The following is a 21846-nucleotide window of genomic DNA, read 5'->3' as shown; positions in this document are numbered from 1 at the left end:
CGACCTATGACATATTTTTTTTTCTCAGGCGAAAAATGTCTGGGGTGAGATGAAAAAGTAAAGAACGGATGTGAGAAGATTATATGCCATATTTAGAATAATGCCATAGCGGGTACTGATGAACTCTATATGCAAGCTACTTAATTGATGCGAGCCCCTATTATTCCCACTCTAAATGGTTGGAGATAGAAAGGTAGCCAGAATGCCGTGCCATAAATCATGCGTATACAGATTGATATACCAGGATCTAGCTTCTAGTATATAGGTGTAATACTAGTATTTTCATCCAATTGCCCTTATAAGGATATGGGATGCCCCCCATATATGGACTTACTATCTAGTAGTTACTTTAAAGGGTAGCCTTATTATTTCTTCATTATACAGGAAACATACCAAAGCCCCTTCTCTTCCTGCCCTCTTCACGATTTAAAGGGGCAAGGGGTAAAATGATTCATAAGTCTTTTAGACACCTTCCAGCCAGGTACTGGCTAAGTCATGCTGATAATTTTATTAAGATATTTGCTGTCTCGCGGTTACTCGTACTGCGATTTGATACCGAGTCCCAACAATCCTTTGCAGTTTATTTCTACCAGATATTGTTTAGTGGAAGATTATGAAGCTCGTCCGTCTTGTTAAATTGCCAGGCGTCAATGGTGTGTAGGCATACACACATAAATCCTTCGTCAAGAGATGTTATGCTTGACCTGTAAACACTCGGCCACTACGTCTCTAGTTATATCGTCTGGAAAGTAACAACCTAGGTACGTGGTATCTTAACAACTCATGCCTAGGGTCACAAATATTGCAAAAGATGAGGTATCTTAGCTTTGATACACTTGTGAAGATATTGCTAAACAGCTTACCTCCTTGGCTGTGGTCGAAAACGTTGAATCTGTGTTTGTTTCTCTTGGAGTGCTGTGAATGACACGAGATTGGTTATTCTCTATGAACCATTCAACTATGAGATTCAAATCGTCTGGTCTACGTTTGTGGTCTTATGTTCATAATGTACAACACGGAAAAACACAACGTTGTAAGCTCTGAATCGATACATGACACATTTGATGCCTTGTACGTAACTCAACAGTTCATTCTCTTCTTGGGTAGCTCTTCAATGCCTATATAAACACTATGAGCCATCTCGATCTTTGGTGGTTTTCCTCGAATCTGTATCTGCCAACTTAACATCAAGTAACTTACGACCTAGCAGCAAATCCGATCGACCATAATGTGTAGGTTCCACTACAATTGTTGAGAAACTTAAAGATTTCGTGCTAACGTTTACTACGTAGCGTCTCATGGCCACGGCAGTAAGAAGCCCAAGAAATATAGGGGGTCTTCTAAGGATAAAGATTCGTCGGACATGTATATGGAGCGTCACAAATCTGATCGGAGCCATGTATACGTTGTCCACGAGCGTGGTGTAGGCTCGGAATCATCAGGATCCCACAGCTACTCCCATAGTGGTCACCATAGTGGTCACCATGGAAGTCACTACGAAGACTCTGGAGGAGCGAACAACCCGTCGGCGGAGCCGGTCACTTCAGCTCAACCACCGGACCAACCAACTATACCTGAAGAGCCGCCAGACGTGCCGCAACCTGCACCGATGAACGAACAAGCCAGTTTTACTGACCAACCTGGATATCAGACCATCAACCAACCAGTATCCGGTGGTAGGTCAGTCCGCGTATCAGTAGGAACCGGGTACACAGCGAATGGAGTCGCGCCTCAAGCGGGTAATTACTATCCCCCCAGCCAAAACCCATTCGCAAATTATAACAACCAGGCAGGGCCCAGTCAAGCAGTGGATCCGGACTATCCGGAAGACTATCCGGAAGGGGATCCGGGGAATTACAATGGCTTGGGACTCGGCTGGAGCCAACCGGACCCATATGGCAGGCAATATCTTCACGAGAAGAAGCACCGCAAGAAGCATCATCATCACCATCACCACCACTAGTATATTCCTCAACCTTCGACTATCATGTAGATTTTAGGGGCTGGCTCTTTCTTCCCTGGTAGGTGAAGCTGATTATTTACACCGAAGCTCTGGAGTTCGAGGCGCATGAAGCAGAAAGTATCTGTATCTAGCTGGGCGCTGTTTGCGTTGATTTATGATTCGTTTATCGTGAGATTATTAATGAGATTATTTCACAAATATTGCGATTTAGTAGCCTCTTTGATATTAAGATTGTGCTTTCGAGTAGATGTATCAGAACCAAAGAAGAAGAAAGCTACCTTCCTTGTTTTGTACGAGAAATCTAGGAGTGACCTGTAAGGCTCTATTTCTGTGTAGATTCCCAGGGGCATCACTGTCTGTGCTGGCGACTGGTAGTTGCTATGGGAATGACGGCCGCATTTGTGAGTGATATTGTAATAAAATAATTTACTTTAATACCGCCACTAAATATTAAAAGCTAAAATCATATGTCTTCATTTATTTAATTTTAATTCTACTTTTAATTACTTTTAATAACCACCCATACGCATCTACCTATTTGGAAAACCTCCAATTCGAAATATTGTGTCTACCAATTGAGGTCCCAAAACAGAGGGCTTGGAAAGATAATTTTGTGCTTCTCCTAATATTAAGTGTGTCATGGCATTAGTCACTGTTGTTCAAGTGTAATATTCACATTTAGTGGCCTACGTCTGGGTCTCCGTGTTAATGAGATATGCCCCCGAGGAAGGAAACACCATAAGGTCAGGAGTGAATCATGAGCTACACAACAAATCCAATGCTTCATATTGTAGTCATATGTAATATAGCAGTTTGTACGTCCTATGGGCTCTTCAGCATTTATAAAAATGCTGCGGCTCTCTTCGATTTGCTGCTTTCTCCATCAGACTTCTACTACCTAACCTGGTTCGACTCTACGATTTGACACCATACTCAGTCGACCAACATGTGTAAGTTCTACTGCCTATACTAACTAGAATGGTTAAACTATTATATTAACGCAAACCATTTAGCTTTTCACGGCAATACCGGTAAGAAATCTAAGTCCTCTAAGGGCAACTCATGGAACGGTTTGTACCTGGAGCGTAAGAAATCGGACCGAGGCACTATTAATGTTCGCCGTCCTGATGCGGCTCCGGAGCCGTCGAAACCCCGTGGTCGTTCTCCTGGGAGGAGTGGCTGTCATGAGACTCATCATGGAAGCCACCGTAGCAGCTATAGTAGCTCCCTGGGAAGCCCTGGTGGAAGCCCTCAAAGAGACCAGTATAAAACTAATTATATAGGCCAGCATGGAGACCAGCGTGGAAACCAGTATGGAAGCCAGTACGGGAACCAATATGGAAGTCAGTATGGGAACTATGGAGGCCCGAACATCCCGCCTCCACAGCAGACCATGCCAACTCAGCCAACCGTACCTGAAGAACCGGTTCCATTTGCTTCTCAGCCGGGAGGTCAGCAACCTACACAAGCTGGATACCAAGTGGTAGAGATGCCAATGCCAGGAGGAAGACCATTACGAGTATCGGTTGCAACTGGATATACAGCAAATGGGGTCGCGTATCAAGCAAATGGCTACTTGCCCCCCAACGGAAACCCAAATGGAAACCAGTATCAAGCAGCCAGTAACGCCCAAGCGCCTGGCTGCACCAAAGACAACCCAGTAAATCAGTACTACCGAGGAAGTTGGTTTTAATCTGGTAGATCTCTATAACCACAATCCGGCGTTGGATCCGCCTACGGGATCGTCTAATAGCGGATAAGGGGGTGGGCACGGAAACCATTATCATCATCATAATAGTCACCACTAATTTAGTCCTCAAGGTAGTCCTCAAGGCTTAACGGGCATTGGTGGCTAGAGGCGTTGCTTTTTCCTTTTTGTTAGTTGGTTATCCTTTCAGGGTCTCGGGGGTTAGAGACGCACGAAGCAGTAAGCATTTGTATTTGGCTACGCGCTACATGCTTTGACTTATAGCTGAATTCTACTACTTTTATCCTATAAACACCCGTCTAGTATGAATGTTCATTCTTATTGTGAAGCCATCTAATATCAGCTACGGAGATTATTGAATTATCTTTGTGTAAGCCTAGTTCCCTATCCTTTCTCATCTGAACTCCTTTCCCTGGATCATTGCTTCTATTCACACCCTACTGCATCCTGAAGTAATACACGTAAATAATATGGGGCTTGAATTCTCTTTGGCAAGATGTCTGCTGAGGTAAAATGCCTTCTTCTAGGTTGATGTGTTTGTGAAGCGCTCTATTCGAAACGGATATTCACCCAGGGGGATTCCTGTAGATGGCCAATTGACCCTGAGCAAGAAATCGCTGCAAGAGACCTGCTTCATTGGTTGGAAAAGAGAAGTCTCAAAGTCTAAAGGCATTGGCCGATACCAGTGTGGCTCCTCACGCTGGTGGTCCTCACGCAACACCTCGAGCGTCACAAGCAAAGTGTGCAATGACTTCAATTCGCCGATAGCGTTCCAAGCACAATGCCATGGCGTATCCCCGAGGAGACTTTTCTCGTCCCAACCTGGCCAACTCCTGCTGAAAGAATTGTCGAAATAGACGTGCATCATGGTTCTGCGATTGAAGAGAGCCAAGGACAATCTAACATGGCGTAACATGTCGAGATGGTGGGGAATGATGGCCCGCGGAAAGACAGAAATTGAAAACAAGGTGCTAAAATGAAGGACATGTCTCCTGTATAGAATATCGACTGATTCCAGGTATCTGTCTATTATTAGTATTTCACAAATAGTAACGAGGCTTTGAAGTTCGTACATGGTGCGGCAAACGGCCAACAGGGCACTAACATGGCGCATATTAGGAGATGATAATCGCTCTCTAATTGTATCTGGGTTCCAATTCATCCCTGCGCTCCGAGACATTGGCATACTAATACAGCTCTCATGGCCATCTAAGCCTGTTGCTGTTGGGTTTCGACAAAGCATGCTAACTAGCTTTTGCTCATAGATGAAGATATGAAGATCCCCGCATCCGAAAACGTATTCGTAAATCATGATACGAATCTCCGGGGCCAGTGCCGTTAGGAATTGAGAGTCAGTTTGAGGGGTCGGTTTGGAAGTAGAAGTCAATTCTTGGAGCATAGTGACTGGTGGTGATTGAGTTTCGTCCATGATATAAAAAAAAAGGGGGAGGGGGTTCAAGTCTTAATGATGAGATTTGTTAATTACTTTCCCGCAGCTAGCCAATATGGATGTTATGAAAACTGAAAATAAATATAGGAAGAAGACCTCGACAATAGTATCGATTCCATCAAAGCAAGCTGACACATTTTTACCAAGACCTATAAGAATAACACCTGGTAAACAGTCACGTGATCCGTCCACTCCCTTCCCCGCTGCACCCCCTTTTCCTGAATCGATTATTTTCTGATTGTCAGAATACTTGTTCTTCCATATTTTCTAAGGACAGGCATCCGAGAAGTTGAATAGAGGTGAAGTAGGTATGTGTTAGCAAGATATTCCGAATCGTCTCTAACATAGATTCATACTGCTAATACCCTGCGTGTTAACAGGATTATCAACAGCAACCTGCTCTAAGACGAGCTCTAAGCTGAAACATGCCTGATTTTGGAAGATGTGTGGTTTTAGTTCAGCTTGGAAAATGATTACTGAATTCGACTGTGGTTGTCTGATGCTACAAAGAGCGGGCGAGGACTGCGCTGGCGCTCTCCCAGATAGAAATTTCACTCTTAGATAATCCGCGGAGACGTAGTGGGTAATTTCTTTTGCTGTTTTCATAAACTGATATGCTCTCTTGAACATTGGGTGTTGGCTGGAAAATATATAACAGATGGGCTCGTCCATAGTAGAAAATGCGACAATAAAATGGGTACCTGAAGTGTAATTTTCCGTGTTGCCATATTGCAGCAATAAATATGCGTTGATTCCCTGCCCTTGGCTAAGGAAAATATTCCTGTTATAGTCCCAGAGTTGTTGAGGAGCAGCTGCGAGAATCTTACAGGGAGCTTTTGAAAAGTTGGCGTAGATGGCTCCTCGAAATCGATTGTGAACTATTTCTGACTCGGAAGTGCGAAGATCTTTACGGATATAAACGAGAGAGCTAGCACCGCGATACCGCCCCATTTGAGGTTCTGCCCTGAAGAGAGAGTGCGGCTTTGAGCGGACATAGCCATTGGCCGTCTTGGCTAGATACACTCCTATCCATCCATCAGCCCTATCTTTAGGCCAATCATCCCTTTCCGAAACACCCAAGTCCCAGACGAGATCGTCAGTGGCATCAAGAACACGGATGAGAGCAGTCTCAATCCGAAGACCTTTGTTCGTTATAGCAAACTCCGTGTCAATGATGGCATCTTTGATCCTTGGTTTTAAGTGCTGAGCGTGAGCAAATTCCTTGGGAGACCTAGCAAAGATACCTCGATAGCTCTGCTGAATCAAGCTTTCCGAGCCTATACTCGGCGGTGGACATGTCCACGCAAATAACGATAAGTCGCTACTCTCTTTTGCGATCTCCTCCTGCAATCGCATAAAAGCCTTAGGACCTTCACCATATAACATCGGCATACTGACACCAAATATTCCCAGTAGACAATAAGCCTTATTCTCAACCCTGGTTGTCTCCCTCATCGATGCCCAGGACATGCGTCTTGCTACGGGAACGTTAAACATGGCTTGGCTATCACACAAGACTGCATAGTCGATCCTGGTGACACTAGCGAGGAAGGTGTTTAACTCGGGTTTACGACCCCTGAGCTCCCATTTGGCATCGTAAAACTCCGCCACTCTAGGGGCAACTATCTCCTGGAGAGTCCAACCTCGAGTCAACCATCTGCAATGCGGGAAGTGATCCTCAAACGATGACTCGGATGGGAGGTCGGAGAGAAACACGAAACAAACGGCAGATTTCATATACCATTTGAACATGGAGTTGATTGCTTCGGACAACTCGGCACTGCTAGACTTATCGATGCAGCAGGTATCGATCCAAGCATATCGCAAGCCGCGACTGGCAGCAAGTTGACATGTGCGTACTATCTTACCGAACCCATTCTCCTTGTATACCTTCCCAGGGATTTGAAAATCTTGGAAAGATACCTCATCATCCTCCCAGGTGTGTGACAGTATTGCATATGTGTATTCTTCCGGCTCATTGACGAACTCTAGCTGATGATTTCCGGTGTTTATTAGCCACATCCTCAGCTGAGCTTAGTTTATTTGGAGAATACTAGCTTGTGCGTAAACTGCCGTAGTCTACCGTGACGATTGCTATAGTAAAATATAACCTTGAGCTGAGAAAAATGGCGAACTATTTCTTATTAATCGACTATAAAGATTGGTTACAAGCCAAAGATAAATACCAAATAGCTCAGCTGCGCTGTTCCTGGTGTTGAAATGAGGCGGGCGCCAATCAGTGGGCAGCGTAGAGTAGATACACAGATTATAAAAATGACTAGATGCACTGTGTCAGATATACCAAGCCAAGCAGCTTGCTGTTCGTTGAGGGACACAGTATACCGTAAATAGAGGAGTGATACGCGTCATTAATGGGCTACTGTTATAATCGAACATAACGGGTTACGAACTTCCAAGTTCCTATTGTATCTCTAGCCAAATTTCAGGTTCCGGCGCAGTATTATCTCAAGGATCATAGACCTGGATATTATTTGTCTTGTTTAACGAGCGATGCTCTGGGGCATATAGCTCCGGGAATGATGACGAGACTCCAATTCCTACCTTCCTACCCCAACATCCTATGAGCGCCTATGAATTACACCAGAGACAGGAAGGGGATACGAAAGTGGCATCACGAGGAATGTCTGGATTCGATCATTCTTGATGCCTCCGAAATTTACTATCACACCGTGACCGAATGATACCTACCAGAGAGAGACGGCAATACCGTAAGAACAAGAACGACACCGGGATAAGGGACTCGCGAGACCCACCTAGGAGGTCCGCAATACCGGACGGAGGAGTCTTATAAGTCCTCCGAACCCAGCCGGGTCTTTCCATTGGTTCTCTATCCGCGACGCGACCCAAGAGGTTATGGGGTTATAAAGGTATCTATCTTTATAGGTTATTCATCAATGTCGCACTTTATTATTTATTCTTATACATTTTTTACATTTTTTAAACCAACCACATGTAAAGGTACCTAACCTAGTTATTTGTTTAATTGATGATGTAAGTATTTACAGGCAAGACTAGTGGGGTGGGTAAGGCTCATAGGATTATACAGATCCAACCAATCAAAATATATTACAAGTGCCGAGGGCTCGAAGGGATGCACCCAATAAAATCTTACAGCTGGTGCAAGGGTGTCGCGTGGTATGCGGGGGCTTGGTAGGGCTTATCTGCTCATTGTAGTGTAATCAGCTTATCAGTTACTTACGCAATTATTGAGATATTTTCCGTTGCATTTCAAGATAGTTTCTTACCTACGTAATTATAAAAAAGTTTGAGCGTAAAAATTCCTTCGGGAAGATTGTGCTGCTGTCGGGCCGCGCGAGGGGAGGGATGCGAAGACCGAGCAAAGCGAATGCCGAGCGCGCCCCCTCGCGCGGCCCGACAGCAGCGGCACATAGCGGTTAAATCTTGGATAAAAAGATATGGAGAATATCGCGACTACTTAAGTAGAGCCGACGCCGAGGATTTATGTGGGCTAATCATTGTATTGTCATCTTATTGCAAGTGCTCGTTTAATAGGTAAATTTTACCTGGTGTTGAATATGCGCCTACGTGGAACTGCGAATGGTTGGTGCTTTACTTAATAAACAGTCCTACCTATTGACTACGTATGGGCAAAGAGGCTTAGTACTCCTAACAAGAGACACACCCGGCAGCGATATACTAAAATACTAAAAGTCATGTGCACGGCGTAAAGAAGTTACCACCATGGCGAAAAGTACATATAGAACTTAGGGCAGAACTTAGGGTCTTCGGTCTCGCGTTTCGCCTCGTATTTGTTAGGTCTCATATTGCTCGTAGACATTGTCTCTGATCGGCTCGGATCGGCTCGCGTTATGTGGCTGAACCGACGTGGGCAAAATGATTGATTTGACTCCTTCTTGTAAATGTATACCTGCCCAGGTTAGATATCTACCTATATAAGATGTGATAGTCAGCCGCCATGACTGATATTGACTTGAACATCTCATTACTTCATCATTTTGACATAAAGCGTATTAACACCGCCTAATTGACTCGACACGACTAAAACAATGGCTATTGGAGTTCCAAAACCCCGTGTACTGATTGTCGGTGCCGGCATCGGTGGACTTACACTGGCCCAGTGCTTGCGAAAGCAGGGCATTCCATTCGAGATTTTCGAACGAGATACAGATGCACACTCTCGATTCTTAGGATGGGCCATCGGCATACACGGGTGAGTTCTTAGTTCCTTGCCCCTTTTAAGCAGCCTATGAACAAGCATAAGCCCAAGTCATGGCCATATAACGTCCAAGATGGATTGGGTACCTGTTATGAGACCAGCTATACTAACAAACTATTAGAATTCTGGATGATTTAATTGCATCAATCCCCGATGGTCAGTATATGCCATCCTTCTATTCTACATCCTTAGATTCCAGAAGTCCATAGGCAATGCTGCTGAAACTTACTAAAATTTGATATTCGAGTAGATTTACCGCCAATAAAGGAGGGTATAAGTCACCTATTCCCACTGAATCTCGAAGCGCAAATTTCTTTGTACATCCACGGAAAGCACACCGCCGTACAATCTACTCCCGAGAAGCCAATTATAAGAGCCAACAGACCTCGTCTTAGGGATTGGCTCTCTACTCATATCCCAATTCAATGGGGAAAGAGACCTATATGGATAGAACAAGTTCAAGACAAAATCCTACTCCATTTCGAGGACGGAACTACGGCCACGGGTGATATTCTCGTCGGTGCAGACGGAATAAATAGTTTTGGTATGTGATGTTCTAAAAGATCCCTTGTCATTAAATCTAAGAAACCTAGATCAGCTGACAGGAGATGAATAGTGCGTGAACACCTTCTTAGGGTTCCCAACAAGGAAACTATCCGTCTCGTTCCAAGCTGTATGATCATCGGCGAAACAACTTTATCGGGAGAAGCATTCGAACGTCAGCTGTCCATGGCACATAGCTGCTATATGGCGAGCGGCCCAGCTTCCAGCAATTATTTCCTGTTTGTAGGCTTGAACCAAGTGAGCCCGGACGGAAAGTCTGGGCGGTACTATTGGTTTACGGCGGAAACAGATGAGTCCATTTCCAATGAAGACCACTGGGCTAAATCTGCTTCGAAAGCGGATCTATACGACCACGTTGTTAAGTTGACGAGCAATCTTGAGTCTAGGTTTTCAGAAGTCATCAGGTCGACCTCAGCGAGCGAGGTCAGAGATAAACCTTTCATAATCCGCGATGCGGAGATTGAGCACTTGCCGGTTGGCAGAATAACTCTGCTTGGCGACGCGGCTCACCCAATGGGCCCATGTAAGCTCCCTGTTACCCAATACCCCCCCTTGATCACAATAACTGCCAGGATCAATGGCTAACATCAATCTCAAAGACCGTGGCGAAGGCGGCGTACACGCCTTCCGCGACGCGTTGAACCTTTCAAAGGCCATCGGGCAGCTCAAGTCAAACGATACGAGCGAAATCGAGTCTCTCTTCAGGCCCTATCAGAAAGAAATGCTGGAACGAGGCGTGCGCGCCGTCAAGGCTTCTAGAGGCCAGCACAGTTATAAGGGCGTCACCACCAGTAATCAAATAATAGCATGGGGACAGACTCCTGTTGAAGTTCCGGATGAGATCATCACCCTCGAGGCTTGCCTCCCTTGACAGGTAAAAGGTGGAGATGCCCCGGAATAGAGCTGATCGCGTCGCTTGTAAGTTTCTTGATGGAGATCACGTCCCGTCCATTGCATTGGAAGGGTTCGGGATTCTCTTGTCACTTTTGTCGCTGGAATATATGGAATTTTATATGTTTTATCAACCTATATTAGTTAGTTACCTATACAGTTAATTTTAAGTCTTAGAAGTGACGTTGATCGAATTAAGCTACCTAACCCATAATTACTTAGCTGTAATAACGAGGCTATTTTTAGATTCTTTATTACAGTCTTGGCCCGGACAGTGTGGGGCCGGGTCAAGCTTACTCTCGTCATGGTCACTATGATTTCGATACTCTTAAAGGATATAATAACACTTGCATTAAATGCGGGTTTCTAGAAGGATTAATGGCGTTATATTGATAGTAACAAAAGATAAATGACACATTTAAAATAGGGTTGTAAGGTCAGTGTCTCTTACAAGTAGGCCCGAAAGGCGGACAAGGACAAGCTAGATGCCTACAAGTCCAAATTATCTACGGTATCAATTTTCGCAAAGTTGCTATATATTTTATCTGCTAGGTGCCTAACTGTCGCAATGCAGTGATAGATGCATGTCGGGTATTGAGCAAGTGGCCAACTTCAAGGTTGATAGGTAGGTACCTAAGGTACGTTCATGTCAAAAAGGAGGTTGTAAGAGTTATCCTAGCGTTATGTATGCAACCCTTCAACAATCAGACAATTATACACCTCTGCAACTCACGAAGATTCAACAACAAATATAATTAAGGGAATAAATATCAAAAAGTGTCAAGTTTATCAATCTACTTCTTAAACTTTTATACGGTAGAATATAATTTTGAAAATGAGCTTTGGGCACGATAATTCATATATGCAGTTCTTTAAAAGACTTATCATACTCGTACGTTCGTTACGGCTATAAGTACGCTGGGGGTAACACTACGATTATTGACTAAGATACCTAACCATATCTCCGTGTTCCTCTTTAAGCTTCTACGGACTTGTATTCCGAACCAAGACGACTACGTTAACCTTTAATCGTCATCCTGACGACAGCAGTTTCGTAGGTACTACCCAAGCTAGCCTGAGCGTGTTACTCCTACTACCAATCAAGCTATTATTCTCTCCTTCCTATTTAGTTTAAGGCTTTGGAGTGTTGACGAAACTTGTTTCCTAACCACGCCACAGTAAGCGCATGATTTAGGCAGAGGAAGACATTCGCAAGTCGAGAGGCATTGTTGCCGGCCAGGTACATTGAGAATACACGTAGATATATGCCGCTTCGGTAGTTTTGCGTCGTGATACAGCGTGTTTCTTCTGTGATTGGCGTCTGCTAAATGGTTGGGCCGAAACGTTTCGTCGGCTAATAGGTAGGTACCTCCTAGCTCAGCTTCTGGGATTAGGTGGTACGCGTGGATGTTGATGAATGTAGTCAAGATACTAATGAGTATCTCATTACGTGAATGTAAATTCAATATCTGACTACTGGGATACAAGAATTCTGAGAATCAAGTTCCAGAACTTATCATCACCACAGAATTATGGCGTGAGGCAATTTATGAATGATTTGTTCAATGGGAATAAGAGGAAGCCACTAGGCCTGATATACTGTACCACAGGCGTGGGTAGAACGTACGGCACGACACGTGTGGGTTGTACAATGTATGTTCGTGAGAGGTAGCCTGTAAGGTCTTTGTAATGTGCCGCCAGTTCTAGATCTGGTTCCTTGGTAGAGCTTAGGTGGGCATAAATGGAGAAACTCGCGGGTCAGAACTTTAAGGGCATTAAGCGTGATACATTCCCGGTATCAAAACGCGAGACTAGTATTATCTAGTATGTATTTCTTCACGCTTTCTACGAGGTGCATATTATTTATTTATATGTGGATTTTGCCCTTCCAATCATGGGAAGTAAAGTTGGCAACTGACTCAAGACAAAAGACTTCTGCCTTGATTTTCTTTCCTCCGGAGCTTATGGAGCGAACCAACAACACAGAGTGTTTATCTTTAAGTTTCTCTCGCTTGGGCGACATTGTCCTTTGGTATCCGGTCTATTAGCCGGTTACGTGTGGGCACAGCCATATGTGGAGGTAACATTGTAAAGGAGATGCTGTCGGGGAAGGCTGAGGAGAAAAATGTACCTAACCGAAAAACGATAAGTCGAGCCGAAAATCCTCAGCCGAAGAGACCGAGGCTGACCGAGAGCGAGCACTAAAATACAGGTGATAGACCGCATGCTGGCCATATGCTGGCCGTACCCACTAGCTGAAATCTGAAGTGTAATAACTGGATAAGTTCATAGTTCTCCTATTAAGAATCTTACGCCATGTAGATCATCTATATTCTGGAGCCTAACGAGCCTCCCTTCACTTCCAAGCTTTCAGTCTACGCCGGTCGAAACGAAAATGTCACCCATAATATCATATTGGTGCAAACGCACCCAATACTAGATGCCGGCTGTCGTTTTTGACCACCCGTTTGCGTGGGAGTCATATGTCACATTTCCGTATAGGGGGTGTGACGGCTGCTTGCATTGTAGAAGATGCGCATCTCAAGCCACCAAAGATTCCGTAGACCCCAAATATCGGCATCGTGGTTTATCGCCGAGTCGGCTGTACGATGGCACAGGGGATTGCCGACCAGTAATACATGTCTCCAAATCTACTTAACATGCCACAAACAAGAGATGAGGAGAATTATGTAGGTTTACTCATGTATGCTACCATCCTGGTTGACAGCTGGAACGCCACATGATTCGAAGCCTCGCTTCCTTTTAATGCGTAACATGCCAGGTATTTCTCTTGCACCAACAACACTTCTTCAGCCAACGGCTGTCCACCCAGATATGCAGCTTTGCGAACAAAGACATTGTGCATTATCACACATGCGCAGAATCGCGGCATCTGTTGGCTCGTTTAGCCTCGAGCTTCAGCCAGCGATGATGACGTCGATAAGTATACCGGCTTTTTGCTTTCAGTTCGGCCCGTAGCTTCTAGCCCATACATGAGGTCGCCTCGCTCGACTCGCTTCTGCTTAGGAGTTCCTAGCCTAGGTAGAGTTATACGAGATGCAGATAGCGAGAACTATTGCGCAACTATGGTATTTCCCGCCCACCTGCCCAGCCTTGTGGGATTTCCGACAAAACCAAAAGAATAAAGACTGAGGAGTAAGGTAATATAAATGTTCCAGTGCCATATTCTGTCTTTTTAAATATTTTGAGGGTCGGGCATTATGGGTGTTGCAACTCCATTGACAATTCTCGCACAACAAACATCTGCATCCGTCACGGGACTTAATGGTAGGGCAGAAGGCTTCCGTACCCTTACGATAGCCCAGTCCTCTGAGACACTCGTAACGGTAATTCCGCTGGGTAATGACGAAGGATGGACTCAGACGAGAGCGAACGTGGCGGTCCTCGAGACAATGTCTCCCACACCAACTCCAGCACCTGCTAACTCTAGCGGCAACTCTGCTGCCACTGCTCTTATAGTAATGGGAGTTATTCTTGCAATATCCCTTTCACTTCTCTTCGTCTACTTTTGTTGTTGTAGAAACCGCAAAAGTTCCCCTGGTGGGCGCAGGTCGCCGAAGAAGGACTACTACAATCGTTATGCGCATTTCAAAGTCGTTCGTGGTCCACCAGGTCCACCAGGTCCACCAGGTCCACAGGGCATTCCTGGACTTGATGTAGGGTCTCCCCGTTTCGTGTAATATTGAAGCTTAGCTAATATCTCTCTTCTAATGACCTCTAGGGTGCTCCAGCAAGTCTTTCCTATCATATGGATATATTTAATTTGGCAAACTAACATATTTACAATTTCCAATAGGGGCTTCCCGGTGCCCAGGTAAGCTTTGGATGGTATATGAAGAAGTAGTTAATTGACGTGCTTTTTAGGGTATTCCGGGTGAGATAGGTCCTCAGGTGAGCCTTAACTGGTATACAAGCGAGTTCCAACTAAAATAATTGGTTGCTTTGAAGGGAATACCTGGCGATATTGGCCCTCGAGTAAGCCTCTACATAAAAGTACAACGATGGCACGTATTTAACAAACTAATCTCGCATATTAGGGCCAAACTGGCGAAAGAGGTCCCAGGGTAAGCTTCCAATACTATGAAAATAGACTGCAATAAACAAACTGACATGTCTAGGGTTCACCTGGGGATAGAGGCGACCGAGGTCCCCAAGTAAGGCGCCATAATCACATCAACTAATATTCAAACTAACATCTTTCCTCAAGGGCAATATTGGTGATCCTGGTCCACGGGTAGGCCTCCGGAAGCTCGTATACTATTGGCAATACACTAACATATGTATTTAGGGGGCTGCCGGGGAGCGAGGTTGCAATGGGGAAGTAGGACGTAAGAAACTTGCCTCACTTATCATGAACTTAAGGACTAACCTAGCTGCTTTCATAACGATATATCTGCCTCTTTTGATACTTTATTATGGTGGGAGTAACGCTAATTTCCATAAAAGCACAAGGGATACAGGGCCTACCCGGTGAGTATCTTTTGCCACTTGCATTTACTGGAACTTCTCGCCCCAAAGGTTCGAATGACTTACGCTATTAGCAAAGTGTACTGATTGAATGATTAGGTCGCGACGGTCGTGATGGGAGAGATGGTCGAGATGGTGCTAATGGGAGGGACGGAATAAATGGAATTGATGGGAGAGATGGCACTGACGGTAGAGACGGAGCTGATGGGGCTGATGGCCGCGACGGTGTTGACGGCCAGGACGGAAGAGATGGCCAAGATGGCATCAATGGTATCGATGGTCGAGACGGCACCGATGGTCACGATGGTATTGATGGTATTAACGGTACAGATGGCCGTGACGGTGCCGACGGTCGTAATGGCGTCGATGGCCGGGATGGCCAGAACGGCGAAAGAGGCGAAAGAGGAGAGAGAGGCGAAATGGGTGAGAGGGGTGAGAGGGGACCGAGAGGAGACCGCGGGGATCGAGGAGAGCAAGGAGAAATGGGGGAAATGGGGGATAGAGGGGAGAGGGGAGAGCAAGGAGAGCGAGGTGACAGAGGGGAACGGGGGGAAAGAGGTGAGAGAGGGGAGCGAGGCGAAAGAGGAGAGAGGGGCTTCCAAGCTGAAATCAAGTAAAGAAACGTATCTCAACATCGTCACCCTGCTTGTCCGCTAACCTATTTACAGCATTCGAGCATACCGCCGACGATCTCGAGAATCAGACACCCGACGACGACTCCCTTACTGTTGCCGATATTGTCGAAACTACTGCGGAGGTTTCTGCACGGGCCATTGCGGCGGAAGACCCCACTGCGATGGACACTGCGGCTGCGTATGCCGTTGCTGTCACTGAGAAGACGAATAGAGCGCTTATAAGAATGAGAATAAGAATGAACACTTTGCTACCACCACTACTGCTACTACAGGATAGACCGCCTGGTCTGGGTTGGAGGGATTTGGCACATCATGGTATAATAGCGCGGCGGTATAGCATTGATCACTCACATTGGGAAGGTTGGCCGCATTTTGATATTTTTATAGCTACCGGATGGAGAAATGGATACGTGAAATAAGATATATACTACCTATACATCGCACATCTGAAGTATTATATCATCTTCTTTGGTACTGCCAAGCCCAGTAAATTTCGGTACTCCGAAGCTTTTGCTTAGGAAGTTTAATGACATGTAGGGAAGATGTATCGTCATCGTCTGAAATCATGGTCTATTAAGCGCAGTTACCATTACGCCTAATTGCGATTTCATAGGTAATCCCTAGAATTTGGCCAACCAAACCAACCAATGTCTTCCATTGTCCGGAGGCCTTATTAGGCCTGGAATAACCCTTCAACTCCATGAGAATGCATAGGTATTAATGTAAATATACCGATTTCTCGACCATGGAAAACGCCAAATAAGGGTGCCTTTTTGTTATGTACAAACTCTTCCTATATATTCAAGGGTATTATCTCCTAAAAGTAGCGCTCTTGCCAGGCTTCTCTCCGTGCATTTTCCTTGCGGGTTTCGGACCATCGATAGTCATTCCATAAGGATTAAATCTGGCTGTCTGGGAAGCGCCGTTGGCAGCTCTTGACGCATTCAGAACGGATTTTGCCTTACTGTAATCGAAAGGCTCGTCCTCGTCCTCTTCGTCTCCTTCTTTTCCTGATACTTCTACTTCTACTTCATTGGTGGATGCTTCTTTCTTGGCTCGCCTGGTTAACTTCTTTGCTTGTCGTCGTTCCTCCTTAAGGGCCTCTTTACGAGCTCTCTTTTCAGCCTTCTTAGCCTTTCTCTCTCTTCTCTGCTCTTCGCTATCATCTGAGTCGGGAACTGCAATTTCATCCGTATCAAGGAAAGTGGTCGAATTAGACTTTGGTTTGGATGGCGTATCATCTACCTCTCCCGACTCGGAATCCGATTCGACTTCGGGCGCTTTGCGCTTTAAACCAGCTTTGAGTGTAAACTCACTATCAGCTGCCTGGTTTTCTTCTAAGCGAATAATCGATTCTTCCATTTGAGCGACGGGTTTTTGTGCTGGCGTATCTATAACTTCCAGTACCTTACCCGACTTGATAAATTGGGCCCAGGGGAGTTCAAACTGCACGGCTCGGGCCTTGGCGGTAGATGACTCTTCCCATCGACTACTAATCGGAACATTTCCCCATAATTTTGATGTCTGAGAGATTACATCCTGGATTCCCGAGGCTCCTGTATCGTTACTTCGTAATTGAGGGAGGACTGATTTAGCGACTTCACCAATGCCCATCGTAGGTGGCGCATTGCTACGAATAACCTCAGTAACAGTGGGTCCATTCACTCCTTGTGCCTTGGCTTTACTAATGATCTGGAATAGGTTAAATGCCTCACGCTTGGCTATGTGGGATGTGGAATCAACGAGGCTATGAAGGGCCTTAGGATCTGGCGGAATACGTCTGGCTATGTCGAAAAGCGTCGCATTACTCATCACAAATAGTGAGCTTTCATCTTCGCGACGAGCCATCTCGTCCCGCCATTTGTGCACGGCTCGAAATACAGCGAATTGCTCTTTTGAAAACTTCCCAGCAGACTGTCTTATGAGTAGGTTATACCACCCAAAGGGGCCCTGGCCATTTTCAGCATCATACGTGGATGTTTCATGCCGTCGTAAGGAAGTTTCTTTAGACCTATCGAGGACTTGGCTCATTAGATTATGTCCTGATTGTTCTGAGGTTTGTTGCAATAACTCGTTGCGCATCATGTCATAGATATAGAGTAGATAGTGGGTATCTGAGCGCGCGTAATAGAACATTTCATCAGGTATCGGGCTGTTTTCTAATTAGCAAGGCTTAAGTACGATATGTATATTAGAACCATGACCAATTCATACCGTATTCTCCAGTCGGCTAATTGATATTTCTTGTCCGCATCAAAGTCGACGAACTTTTTTAGCAGATATGCAAGGCTCCTACTAGGATATTGAAGAGCTACTGCGGCCTCGAATGTATCGAAGAGTCCCACGATATAGATACCACAGTCTCGTTGTAGCCAGATGACATCCATGTAGGCACCATGAAGCACCTATTATCGTTAGACAATTAGATGAAATTGGGCAGGTGATTACAACTAACCTTGACGATTTTCGGATCGGCGAACACCTCGTTTAAAACTTGGAGTTTATGACGCCATGGCTGAAGAGTATCGACAACCCAATCCTTCTCGCGCGTGCTGATCTGCATCAACGATAGTAGACCGCTGTATGTTCTGAAGTCATGGTGTTCCGTATCGACAGCAATTTCGGTAGCAGTTTTTAGTTCTTTAAGCATATCTAAAACACCCTCAAAGGTATCGACGAAGGTAGCTGTTGTGGTTTCGACGGGCTGGTATTTGATGGGTTCTCGTGCTTGGAAAACGTCTTCTGGGTATCGTAGCTTGTGAATTTCGGCCTCGTAAGGATGCTTGTATCTAATATTATTGTTAGCTTGCTACATATGATAGACTTGTTTTGATATTCTTGTTGAAAGAGTAAGAGACGTACTGAGTTGCCTGGTTATCATCGACGAAAGTACCTAGGCTCTTTTCGAGAGAAATTAGCGCATGGGGTTTCGTGGTGAGTATCGGCTTCCAGGGCGATGAGTCGAGATTGTTTGGTTTTAGTTCGAATGCATTCTGAGGCTTGATGATATTCGCGCGGCGAAGAGAGTTATCCAGTGTAGTCGATCTTGATTTCTTTTGCGACGGCCCTGGCTGTTCGGTTGGTGCGGTCTTCCTCTTGATTACACCCGTGTACTCATCCAAGCAAGTATCAGCTTTTTCTAGCAGTGTGTCTACCACGTCGATAATGCGCGACCAATGAACATCAACATCGTCGCTATCCTCAAGAGCCGGGCCTTTCAGATCGGTACCCTTGGTTGCAGATGAAAGAAGCGACGTGGCTAGCGAGAGAAGGCGCGAGGATGTATCATCTAACTGCTCTTCAACATCCGGATTGCTTGTTCGTTGGAAGCTGATATCTTCGGCGGCAATCTGGTTGGTCAGCCTAGTAGTGGCTATGAGAGCTGTTTGGATCTTCTCCTGTACGGACTTAAAATCTTGAGGGGGGTCCATTATCGCTGCTTAAGTGCTGCTTTCTGCTAGCGACAGGGAACCTGACGATGAAGAGTTGACGATGTTTAGGTAAGGATTAAAATGCGCTGGACCAATTCGAAAAATTCTAGCGCATAGGCCTAAGTGCTTATCGATAATGCAATGCATACCTGCCTATGTACATATGGCTAGCGGAATTCCCGTTGCGGGGATGTACCTACTTACATAAATGTCACGCATCCCAAGACCTTACTGCATGCACTAAGATAGCGATAACCATATTCTCTATACATCCTAGCTGCAGCTGTCACCATCTTCACTCATCCTTTACTTTCCGATGTTATTGACTCTATAATTTACGAATCACGTGTTAGCATTGATATTCTAATATGTCTGCCTCTCTGGCGCCAGAGTGTAACGAAGTAAAGGAGTAAGTTCAAGATCCTAATACAAATTTTATAAAAGCTGATGGCTGTAGGCGATACGACACTTGCTTTCTTAAGTGGTATAGCGAGAGTATGTGTGGAATTAGTGTTATTTCTCAGTTTTGTCTAACAATCTATAGAATACCTGCGAGGCAATGGCAAAGCGGACGATAATGAGTGCGCTAAACTTTTTAAAGATTATCAAAAATGTCTCCAGGTTGGTAACGAAATATTGAGCCCTTAGTTGAACCTATCGGAGGGGTCCTCTGATTTTAAGATATAAGCCTATCACTAACTAGATATACTAATGAATGCAATTTAATAGGTCGCTCTTAAAGAACGAGGTATAGATAAGCTCCTGGACGAAGCAAGAGAAGATAGCAAAGAAGGCAACGCTCTTCATATGAAAAGGAAATGACGAAACCCGAGAGACGACCTCATTAACTGGGCCGTAGAATGTGCCGAGTGTCCGAACTGCTCCATTAGAAATGAATAGGTCATTAGACTAGGAGCTGAAATGTTTGGGCTAACTGCATATGAGTCTCAGCCAGCCAGTCAATGCAGCCAATGTTATCCTTCTAAATCAACCCCGCGGTTCTTTGCTCGGCTTTTACCAACCGAGCTCAGCCTCACCGTGTCCTAGCTGAAGTGACGATCGCTAGCAAAATGAGACCAACAGATGAAATGAGATGCAGAACAGGGCTATTACAGCGAAGCGAGGTAACCGTAATAACTTGGCGGGTTATTAGTGTATGTTAGGTACAGAGGAGGTAGCTTAGGAAAATGGGGGATGGGGGATGGGGGTAAGGGCTCGTATTCAGTACCCTTACCTAGGCACCTTAGGTAGATAACCCAGCTCCAACTATTTAAAATGTGTTAAGGCCCCTCTCGATTATCTCTACTGATTTCTCCCATCTTGTGTAAGCTCTTTGTCTTCCGTGAGTATAAACAACTTTCAACTCAAGGCTTGCACAGCACGTTAGGTTAATAATACCTTGGAAGTGGTAGGTTGAAATATTGAGCGACAATGTATTATTATAACGTTTTACATTCCGTATATAATAAACTCAACTTATTCGAACCCCATTTTATTTGACCTGAAATTGAGTCCAAGGTCATGGTCCAATTGTGAGGTTGTTTAGATTACCTAGGTAGGCAATGGGACTGAATCGGCTTTTTTTGGTTTGCCAACCTATTTAACAGTGGATCGGCAGATCGGAGCTTTACAAAAGACTCGGGGCGGCCTCGACGTCAGTTGGAAGGGTCGATCACAACCCAGCTAATTTTTTTGTGGCTAATAAACGGCTTTGGAGTCTATCGATAACCTAAAAGTACACGCAATACGCAATGCAACCCTGCAAGTTTAAACTGCAAGGGGCAGTAACAAACATCTTCAACATTCAAGCTCGCAAGCTCGGCTGCCTTTAACCAATCTTCTCTTATCACATCTCGTCGCTTGTTATACGTGTCGAGCTGGTTCACAGCTAGTAACTCAGAATACGAAGAACTACAAAACAACCTTGTGCGACAAATATCGACAAAGCTGGCGCAGACCTAACATTGCCATTGCCGACTGTGACTTCACTCGAGACAACCGATACCGACCGATACCGACCGACACTATTCGAGATAACAATAATTGTCAAAGCTATATTGCCGTATGAGAGATTTCTGATCTGGAGAACTAATGACTACGAGAGTCTCCTTTACGCCCCAGCGCGAATTCTAGGAAAGATAGCAAGATTATAGGCGATGCGACCCGAATAATATTCGTTTCCGACTTCCTACATGCACCCTTTTTCCATCCTCACCCTTGCGATCTTCGTAGCTGGCTACATTACTGCTCGATGGGATCTGGTTACTCGGCTCTACGAATTGGCCGTTTTTGCCTGGGATAAAGGTGTTATTGTGAGTAGATGTCCTAATTGCCCACTGCGTCTGAGAAATAGGAGGCATGGATATCTAGTGAGAAAAATAAAATAAAAGGAGGAATATTTATCTAATGATTGACCACCCTGAATCTAGGCCCGCGCCGCCCAGGGATTTGCTCTCTTGAGTTTCGCATTTGTCCTCATATTTGTACCTGTGCAGCA

At 45.1% G+C, this 21846-nt stretch overlaps 8 protein-coding genes across 8 annotated transcripts; 5 read left to right on the top strand and 3 right to left on the bottom strand.

The window, feature by feature from the left end:
• Nucleotides 1–1064: 1064 nt before the first annotated feature.
• Nucleotides 1065–1963, top strand: F4813DRAFT_392658 (uncharacterized protein; the record flags this gene model as incomplete). The annotated part of the gene is made up of 2 exons (XM_049247309.1): nt 1065–1071; nt 1293–1963. The coding sequence occupies 2 exons, from the start codon at nt 1065–1067 to the stop codon at nt 1961–1963; spliced, it is 678 nt and encodes a 225-aa protein (XP_049096375.1).
• A 380-nt stretch (nt 1964–2343) lies between these two features.
• F4813DRAFT_392657 (uncharacterized protein) lies at nt 2344–3656 on the top strand (the record flags this gene model as incomplete). Its single annotated transcript, XM_049247308.1, has 3 exons — nt 2344–2364; nt 2901–2913; nt 2977–3656. The coding sequence occupies 3 exons, from the start codon at nt 2344–2346 to the stop codon at nt 3654–3656; spliced, it is 714 nt and encodes a 237-aa protein (XP_049096374.1).
• Nucleotides 3657–3914: 258 nt separating this feature from the next.
• Nucleotides 3915–5280, bottom strand: F4813DRAFT_208059 (uncharacterized protein). Its single transcript, XM_049239620.1, has 2 exons — nt 4745–5280; nt 3915–4693 (listed from the first exon to the last, which is right to left on the bottom strand). The coding sequence occupies exons 1-2, from the start codon at nt 5098–5100 to the stop codon at nt 4195–4197; spliced, it is 855 nt and encodes a 284-aa protein (XP_049096373.1). The 5' UTR covers nt 5101–5280; the 3' UTR covers nt 3915–4194.
• On the bottom strand, nt 5281–7242 carry F4813DRAFT_208062 (HET-domain-containing protein). Its single transcript, XM_049239621.1, has one exon. The coding sequence runs from the start codon at nt 7141–7143 to the stop codon at nt 5461–5463; it is 1683 nt and encodes a 560-aa protein (XP_049096372.1). The 5' UTR covers nt 7144–7242; the 3' UTR covers nt 5281–5460.
• A 1796-nt stretch (nt 7243–9038) lies between these two features.
• F4813DRAFT_370722 (putative monooxygenase) lies at nt 9039–11006 on the top strand. Its single transcript, XM_049244554.1, has 5 exons — nt 9039–9334; nt 9462–9496; nt 9591–9884; nt 9957–10427; nt 10504–11006. Exons 1-5 carry the CDS (start codon nt 9171–9173, stop codon nt 10773–10775), a joined length of 1236 nt encoding a protein of 411 aa, XP_049096371.1. The 5' UTR covers nt 9039–9170; the 3' UTR covers nt 10776–11006.
• Nucleotides 11007–13895: 2889 nt separating this feature from the next.
• On the top strand, nt 13896–14714 carry F4813DRAFT_207895 (uncharacterized protein). Its single transcript, XM_049239618.1, has 3 exons — nt 13896–14472; nt 14538–14630; nt 14681–14714. The coding sequence occupies exons 1-2, from the start codon at nt 14017–14019 to the stop codon at nt 14589–14591; spliced, it is 510 nt and encodes a 169-aa protein (XP_049096370.1). The 5' UTR covers nt 13896–14016; the 3' UTR covers nt 14592–14630; nt 14681–14714.
• Nucleotides 14715–16323: 1609 nt separating this feature from the next.
• Nucleotides 16324–19474, bottom strand: F4813DRAFT_207902 (ribonuclease H-like domain-containing protein). The gene is made up of 4 exons (XM_049239619.1): nt 18781–19474; nt 18374–18707; nt 18133–18323; nt 16324–18070 (listed from the first exon to the last, which is right to left on the bottom strand). The coding sequence occupies exons 1-4, from the start codon at nt 19347–19349 to the stop codon at nt 16729–16731; spliced, it is 2436 nt and encodes an 811-aa protein (XP_049096369.1). The 5' UTR covers nt 19350–19474; the 3' UTR covers nt 16324–16728.
• Nucleotide 19475: 1 nt separating this feature from the next.
• Nucleotides 19476–20817, top strand: F4813DRAFT_207879 (putative mitochondrial distribution and morphology protein). The gene is made up of 4 exons (XM_049239617.1): nt 19476–19758; nt 19807–19844; nt 19894–19970; nt 20079–20817. The coding sequence occupies exons 1-4, from the start codon at nt 19718–19720 to the stop codon at nt 20169–20171; spliced, it is 249 nt and encodes an 82-aa protein (XP_049096368.1). The 5' UTR covers nt 19476–19717; the 3' UTR covers nt 20172–20817.
• Nucleotides 20818–21846: the final 1029 nt, after the last annotated feature.

Source organism: Daldinia decipiens (assembly GCF_022478715.1).
Source record: "Daldinia decipiens strain CBS 113046 unplaced genomic scaffold F4813scaffold_37, whole genome shotgun sequence".
Taxonomy (NCBI): domain Eukaryota; kingdom Fungi; phylum Ascomycota; class Sordariomycetes; order Xylariales; family Hypoxylaceae; genus Daldinia; species Daldinia decipiens.
The sequence above is the reverse complement of the archived record's forward strand: the minus strand, read 5'-3'. Positions and strand labels throughout refer to the sequence as shown.

Bases quoted from the DNA above. Each gene is read 5' to 3' on its own strand.
- F4813DRAFT_207902 (XM_049239619.1), bottom strand. From the start codon at position 19,349: ATGGACCCCCCTCAAGATTTTAAGTCCGTACAGGAGAAGATCCAAACA. The intron at 18,708-18,780 runs GTACGTCTCTTA...CAATAATATTAG, and splicing joins GATGATAACCAGGCAACTCA to ATACAAGCATCCTTACGAGG. The intron at 18,071-18,132 runs GTATGAATTGGT...ATTAGAAAACAG, and splicing joins TTAGCCGACTGGAGAATACG to CCCGATACCTGATGAAATGT.
- F4813DRAFT_207879 (XM_049239617.1), top strand. From the start codon at position 19,718: ATGTCTGCCTCTCTGGCGCCAGAGTGTAACGAAGTAAAGGA. The intron at 19,845-19,893 runs GTATGTGTGGAA...AACAATCTATAG, and splicing joins TCTTAAGTGGTATAGCGAGA to AATACCTGCGAGGCAATGGC. The intron at 19,971-20,078 runs GTTGGTAACGAA...GCAATTTAATAG, and splicing joins ATTATCAAAAATGTCTCCAG to GTCGCTCTTAAAGAACGAGG.
- F4813DRAFT_207895 (XM_049239618.1), top strand. From the start codon at position 14,017: ATGGGTGTTGCAACTCCATTGACAATTCTCGCACAACAAACATCTGCA. The intron at 14,473-14,537 runs GTAGGGTCTCCC...AATGACCTCTAG, and splicing joins AGGGCATTCCTGGACTTGAT to GGTGCTCCAGCAAGTCTTTC.
- F4813DRAFT_208062 (XM_049239621.1), bottom strand. From the start codon at position 7,143: ATGTGGCTAATAAACACCGGAAATCATCAGCTAGAGTTCGTCAATGAG.
- F4813DRAFT_208059 (XM_049239620.1), bottom strand. From the start codon at position 5,100: ATGGACGAAACTCAATCACCACCAGTCACTATGCTCCAAGAATTGACT. The intron at 4,694-4,744 runs GTACGAACTTCA...AATAATAGACAG, and splicing joins TTGGCCGTTTGCCGCACCAT to ATACCTGGAATCAGTCGATA.
- F4813DRAFT_370722 (XM_049244554.1), top strand. From the start codon at position 9,171: ATGGCTATTGGAGTTCCAAAACCCCGTGTACTGATTGTCGGTGCCGGC. The intron at 9,885-9,956 runs GTATGTGATGTT...GGAGATGAATAG, and splicing joins AGACGGAATAAATAGTTTTG to TGCGTGAACACCTTCTTAGG. The intron at 10,428-10,503 runs GTAAGCTCCCTG...TCAATCTCAAAG, and splicing joins GGCTCACCCAATGGGCCCAT to ACCGTGGCGAAGGCGGCGTA.